General features: G+C 34.5%; 2 protein-coding genes across 2 annotated transcripts; one reads left to right on the top strand and one right to left on the bottom strand.

Annotated features, from left to right (window-relative positions):
- The first annotated feature begins 73 nt into the window (after window positions 1-73).
- Window positions 74-4,288, top strand: LOC100175662 (putative mannose 6-phosphate receptor-like protein C530.09c). Its single transcript, XM_002126632.5, has 7 exons — window positions 74-273; window positions 389-485; window positions 1,272-1,375; window positions 1,747-1,852; window positions 2,077-2,156; window positions 2,933-3,059; window positions 3,470-4,288. Exons 1-7 carry the CDS (start codon window positions 113-115, stop codon window positions 3,530-3,532), a joined length of 738 nt encoding a protein of 245 aa, XP_002126668.1. The 5' UTR covers window positions 74-112; the 3' UTR covers window positions 3,533-4,288.
- Window positions 4,289-5,128: 840 nt separating this feature from the next.
- LOC100177981 (ubiquitin-conjugating enzyme E2 R2-like) lies at window positions 5,129-6,189 on the bottom strand. The gene is made up of 3 exons (XM_002130490.2): window positions 5,782-6,189; window positions 5,488-5,712; window positions 5,129-5,364 (listed from the first exon to the last, which is right to left on the bottom strand). Exons 1-3 carry the CDS (start codon window positions 6,058-6,060, stop codon window positions 5,176-5,178), a joined length of 693 nt encoding a protein of 230 aa, XP_002130526.1. The 5' UTR covers window positions 6,061-6,189; the 3' UTR covers window positions 5,129-5,175.
- Between the last annotated feature and the right edge of the window lie 479 nt (window positions 6,190-6,668).

The following is a 6,668-nucleotide window of genomic DNA, read 5'->3' as shown; positions in this document are numbered from 1 at the left end:
GGATCATATGGCTGCCATTGCTAATATCTTCGTAATGTCACTATACGTAAATCTAATAATGTACATTGATTCATATATTCATTCCTCCAAGGGGAGATTAAGGTGCGTAAATATGTTTAGCTACTTTTTCTTGATTATTTTGCTAATATCCATCGTAAATGGAAAGAAGGGATTAGTTTGCAAAGATGGAGACAACGAACCATGTAGATGCGATTTAGTGGATGGATCAGGAATCATTGATATTTCGTCTCTGGGAAACCATTCTTACCCACGGTAGGTTTTTTGAGCAAATATAAAACACTGGTTTACAGCTTTTATATATAACACTTGTTGTTAGTAAATGTATAATGTAACATGTTACACAAACATCATTATCTACCTTTTTCAGATGGACAAATATTAGCGCCCCAACACCACTTAACGGCCCATTATATTCCTACAATCCATGTTATCCTTTCACGGATGGAAACTTGAAAAATCTCGCAGTACGTTATGCTTTATATGTAGCTTAACTGATACACACTCAGCACATGTTCTAGTAAAGTGAGTGGTCCGGTACGCTCATATACCAGTGATTTAAGCAATTTCCGTCCTTTCGCAAGAATACAAACGCTTACAATGGTGCACCGCCGAGCCGCGAACATTGTGGTGATAAAAAGAGGCGACACAACGTATAATAATATATACTAAACATTATTCAAAAATATCGCTGTGCCATAACCTACTATACAGTATGTTACAACAAATAGGTAACTTTTTTTATAAGTGACGTATACCAATTTTCCAGTATTATACATTTGATTGCATTCGTGGAATACAATATTTGATTGATGTTCCAACAATACCACTTATAACAATTTTCTTACAATGACATACTGAAAATAACGTGTTTAAAACTATAGCAGTGGGGAAAGACAAAGAATGTTTAAATTTGCAGCGTAGAATAATATTTTGTGTTATTTAAAAATATTTTAAATTATTAATTCATGTATTATTTAAAACAAACAAGGATCATAACTATCCCATCTTGCCACGGTTAACAAAAATGCTAAAATAGCACCTGGTGCGCGAATAGCCAAAAACACCTTCCTATACATTGATTTTTAAAATATGACACATATTTCTATCCTACTATGGGGGGGGGTATATATTTTTATATAAAAATGTGTGTGTGTGTGTGTGTGTGTATTTAATGGCAATTGAGGCCGGCCTTTTAACTGTTGTAGCGCGTTGTCGAACGTATTTGCTTTGCAAATAACAATTTTGATTAGGCATTGCAAATAGCAAGTGGCGACAAGTATGATATTGGAAGTCAGACAACAGCTGTATTCGTTCAAGTGGGTGACCAAATAGCGATCAATTATACAGCAAACAGGTGAGCTTGTAAAATATATTAAACATGTTTTTTTCGTTACTCACGTTATGATTTTTGAACACCACATTAATTGGAGTACACTAATTTTATTTAATATAATGAAGAATTGTAGTCGAGCTTTTATTGTTCTATACACAATAATACAACCCTAAATTGAAGATTGGGTAACTTCGAACCAACCGCTGACACGTTTCATGATTAAAATATATGATACCGTGAATTTGTATTTTCATACCTTAATTTTTATGACTTAAAATCAGTATCCGGTGTGTTTATAATTTAAATACAGTTTTCTAACATTATCCCCTGTCCCACTTTTCCACACCCTACTATATTGTTATTTAAATTTGATAAATAATTATTTTGAAAAGTTTACTTGGAGATTCTCGGCACAGTCAAGTGACCTTGACCTGTTCAAAAGGGAAACAAGACAATTTTATTGTTAAAGGAGAAGTCACACCCAATTCAGGATTTTACGTGAGTTATACTCATGAAATATGTACTATAATGCCGTAGTCATATATACTATATATGACTGCAAGTTATTTATACAAGGATTCGGTGTTACGAAATAAACAACAAAAACTCATGTCTAACGAATTGTCTTATGAGACATTTATAAACTATTACAATAACTTTTCTACTTCAGTGTTTTTTTTTTGTGATGAAGAGCTTATATAATAATGATTGTGTTTCTTCAGAAATTCGAATTAGTTGGAAACACTCTTTGTCCAAAGAAATCTGGTGGTGGGCTGAGTGCTGGTTCTGTTCTTCTAATAATGTGTGTGTATGGTAAAGTATCAGAATACCTTAGTACCTTGAGCCTATGATGTGCAGTATTCAATTTAAAATATAATACCAAACGAAATGGGTGTTACCTTCATTTAACCAGAATATCTTTTTTATTGACTTTACTCCAAAGACATATTGCATAAACATTTAAAATTTGGCATTTTTATTCGCATGAACAGCTATAAAGGTCACATGTTTTTTTCGTAAATAGTTTTCCCATCACAACTCACACTTTAATCCACACATCACTTGAGTGAAATTAAAACATATTGACCCATAACTTATATCATAAGGTAGGGTGGGGAAAGATGGAACACCTATTCATTCTATTTTGTTGTATCATTGGTAGTAAACATAGAACAGTCAAAGAATTCTTCTTCGGCGGAGATGTCGTTCATTTCGTTCTTTATATATATTAAACAATTATACATGTATATAGTGGAGTGAGGGAAGATGGGACACCTGTTTATTCTATTTCTTGTCCAATTTGGTAGTAAACAAAGAAAATTTCAATATAAATATAAACTGTATCCTCACAACTTCCATAAACCGTTGTTAATTGTTTAAAACACGATTAGGATATTTAGATATCATGTGCTAAAAGTGCCCTGTCTTCCCCCACTCTACTCGTATATGACAAGTCATAGGGTCTAAATTAAAGTAATTTCTTTTATTTGCTCTTATTTATTTTAAGTGGACAAATATCTTAATGTTACGTTAATTTAAAAGATGCAACAGCTATATATGACGCAACTTTTTTTCCAGATTCTTTGTTTTGTTGTTCGTGTATCTAGTCGGGGGGATTTTATATAATAGATATAAAAATGAAGAAACTGGTTTAGATATGTTACCCAACAAGGAGTTCTGGGCATCTCTACCCGGTCTTATTGCGGTAAGTAAAACTTGCGCTTTATAAATTTACGTATAATAGGGTGAGGGAAGATGGGACACCTTTTCACTTTACTTTCCCGTCCAATTTTGTGTTAAACTAAGAACATTTAAAGAATTATAAAATCGTATCCTCACGACACACAAAGACCGTTGTTAATTGTTTAAAATACGATCAGGATATTTATCAATTATGAGCTAAAGGTGTCCTATCTTCCCCCACCCTACTATATGTTTAATATATATCCATGATTGTTTTATAAGTAATCGTGATAGCAGTAATAAAAAATAGGCATTGACGTTTTTTTTTAAAAAAAGCAGAGAAGAAACCCGTTTATGTATATATATATAAAATCTTGGTAAACATAAATGCTTATGGCACGTATATAACTCATAAAAGAATTTCCGGTTTAGGATGGGATCAAGTTTATATTTGGTGGATGCAAAGCCAGTCCAAGTTCATACGACAACATATAGATGGGAAGGTTTATTGAACAAATTGAAGCGCTGTCCTGACTTACATGACAGCTAGTGCAATATTTACAAACGAAAACAGTCGACCTTAACACTAAGTTATAATTGGAAAGTTTAAAAGTCCGTGTTTCACCCTACCAAAAATAAGCTGTTTCCTGAATTTAAATAAAAATCGAAGGAACTGTCAGAACTGTAACATAATTACAGAAATGTGTCAAACAATCAATGGTATACATTTACATACTTGTCCAATTACAAATCAAAATTTCAATTACACATTTATGGTTGAACTTATCGTATAGTATGTTGGAAATCAGGACAAAATTTGGGTTACTTTTTAAATATCTCTTTACGGTGGTACCTATTTAATGACTGCTCTGTTAAGCGTATCCGTTTAACACCGTTATTAAGCATTACATTTCGGTGTTAAACGAATACAACGTTTTTGCAGAACATTATTTGTCACCTGCTAGAACCGTTAAGACCGACACAGATAAATTTCCATATTCCAATCTAATAGGCCGGAAGCTGCAGACGTATCAGAGTAAACCGTATATCTAGACAATTGTTGACCGATAAATGCTGTCGTTCATCTGTTACGTTTCTGTTATGTAATCATCGTGCCCATTGTCACGGACTACATTGTAGTTATCGCCTTTTTACTGCGTTGTAAAATACTGTTACTCGTTCCTTGTGTTCGCCTCCAAAAAGGCATTAATCGAAGCAAGATTATTATTTAATAAACTGGATATTCATGCATGTATTTTAATAGAGATTCGGCTATAGAGGATAAAACTCGTTCATGCTTACGCGACAGTATATTACAATGAAATAATTTTTGTCCCATCTTTTTTCCGCTTTGTATACGTTAAATAACACCTTGTGTATTTTAATATACCGCTTCTTTGGTGCCCCGAGTGAAACCGTCCCGACAACCACAATTCGTCTACTCAATAAAGAAACAACGTATGTTGTTAATTAATAAAGTTATGATACTTCAAGTTCTTGGCATCAACCCAAAACCGTTATATATTTTTAATTTATAAATTGTAAAATATGCGCTTAAGTATCCCATCTTACCCCACTGCATTATATATATATATTAAAAACATAACGGTAAAGCCGAGTTTTTCCGTGAGTGGGTGTGCAGAACTGAGGCAAATAACAGCTAGGGTGCATCTGTCGTCTCCTTTCTAAAACTTAATTGCTCATAAGCCACCAAATATCGAAGAATTATTTAATACAGGACACTGCACAATATCAGTCAGCAACAAAGCTGCTACGTCGGCAAAAGTTTTTTTGTCACTTAGATTAGATTAACAGTCGTAAATGAGAGATTACGACTACTTCGAAACGGAAGTCGAATGGTATTGGTTTTAAACAAAACGTGAGGATTACAGTTTATGGCGGCAATTAGAGATAAATTATGGTCGTGTGGAAAGGCGAGTGTGTTTTTTCGCAGCCAGACACATTCGCCCTGTGCGGATTCCTGGAAATGGACCAACAGGAAAGGAAGACGCGGTATAATGAAATGATTAACGAACTACACAATTAGGACATGAACGCTGGAACAGTGCAAATTATAAAAGTACATTTAACTGTCTATCTTACACTATCGTTGTATTTTGTTACAGCCAAAGTATAAATCAATCTGTGTCAACATCTGGTGCGTCCTCGTCGTCATCGCCGCAAAATTCCATATCTTCGTCATAAAATTCTTCTACGTTTAATGCGCTATCGCTGTCATGAGATACTGTAGTCTTCACGCAATATTCCTCGACAGTTGTTGGCACCACTACTCCGTCTCTTTCAGCTTCACGCTGACTATCACGAACCTGTATTCATAGTTTTCTTAGTAAATACGTCGAACTTAACGCTAAACATTTTAAACACCATATCGCACGCAGGATTTAATAAAAGCGTTTTGTGGTTGAAATGTTTTGTTAATTTTTTAGTACCTGTTGTTTTACATAGTCTTCGTATTTAGTACTTTTTCGTTCACGCCAATCTCGAAACATTATCGAGGCATCGACGTTGGCCGGTGAAAATGTATTGGGTTCGTTTAGTAGAGAAATCACACTCATAAGAATAGTTCGAACGTTCTGTGTTGGGTTCCATCGCTCTTGAGGAAGTTCACCAGCTTGGGGGTCATCGATAGGAGCATGTAGTATGGATATACACACCTGTTGCAATCAAGACTACAATAAAGGTCTCTAAACCGAGCACTATATATTTCGACTATGAAATCTTACCTCACCGTTTTCATAAACATTTGGATGCCAAATATGTGAAAGAAATCGAAATGAAGGTGGGGAGTACGGGTAATCTCCCGGAAATCGAATATGCGCTTTGAAATATCCACCTTGGTATAATGTTCCTGGTGGCCCGAAAATAGCCACTTGCCAATCATATAAATTATTTTCCTCGACAAGCGTTATTTTAAAACCTTCAACAGGCTCTTCTTGGAGATTCATGAGTTCCTTTGCGAGCGCCTTGGCGGAACTCGCCATAGGCAAAGGCATATTTGTCATTTCGAGTTGCAAAAGGAACTGCTAAAAAATATCAAGTAAATCCAGTTATCATATGGCGTAATTATACTGAAATAAGTGGCATTGTTAGATCACAATTATTATTTATAGACCAAAGTTAAATAAATTAAATAAAAAAATCACACCAATGTAGTGGTAAATTTGCAAGTTGGAGATACTTTTTATTAAAAACTTAGATAATGCACGGTATTACAAACAAAGTGCTGTGTGAGGGTATAATTCAATAGAAATAAAACTTTAAATATTTCAATTTCTGTTTAAACAGGAAGAGAAGAGTGGTTATTTACGCTCTAACTTATGGTCTAACATACAACTGACATCCCATTAAACATTGTCGTATTATCAGGAAGTTCCTACATAGGAAGAGTCAAAGCCGCTGATCCTGACCATCTCTGACACCAGTAGAAGATGTATTCGTATGGCACAAAGCACAATACCAACGTTTAGGTGTGGTTGTAAACAGCTTTTTTTTTGTCAAATACGAGAACACTAAACGTAGGCCTATTTAATGCAATGATCACGATTCACATATGTATAATGTCCACTGCAATCGGTTCCTATACAATATACATGGTAATAGGCAAGTAGTA

Source organism: Ciona intestinalis, unplaced genomic scaffold, assembly GCF_000224145.3.
Source record: "Ciona intestinalis unplaced genomic scaffold, KH HT000484.1, whole genome shotgun sequence".
In the NCBI taxonomy this organism is placed as follows: Eukaryota; Metazoa; Chordata; class Ascidiacea; order Phlebobranchia; family Cionidae; genus Ciona; species Ciona intestinalis.
The sequence above is the reverse complement of the archived record's forward strand: the minus strand, read 5'-3'. Positions and strand labels throughout refer to the sequence as shown.

What these genes read in the sequence shown, in the direction of transcription:
- LOC100175662 (XM_002126632.5), top strand. Translation starts at nt 113, where the DNA reads ATGTTTAGCTACTTTTTCTTGATTATTTTGCTAATATCCATCGTAAAT. An exon ending in GAAACTTGAAAAATCTCGCA is followed by an intron (nt 486 to 1,271) that starts GTACGTTATGCT and finishes AATTTTGATTAG; the next exon opens with GCATTGCAAATAGCAAGTGG. An exon ending in ATCAATTATACAGCAAACAG is followed by an intron (nt 1,376 to 1,746) that starts GTGAGCTTGTAA and finishes TATTTTGAAAAG; the next exon opens with TTTACTTGGAGATTCTCGGC.
- LOC100177981 (XM_002130490.2), bottom strand. Translation starts at nt 6,060, where the DNA reads ATGACAAATATGCCTTTGCCTATGGCGAGTTCCGCCAAGGCGCTCGCA. An exon ending in ATGTTTATGAAAACGGTGAG is followed by an intron (nt 5,713 to 5,781) that starts GTAAGATTTCAT and finishes TGATTGCAACAG; the next exon opens with GTGTGTATATCCATACTACA. An exon ending in AAGACTATGTAAAACAACAG is followed by an intron (nt 5,365 to 5,487) that starts GTACTAAAAAAT and finishes CTATGAATACAG; the next exon opens with GTTCGTGATAGTCAGCGTGA.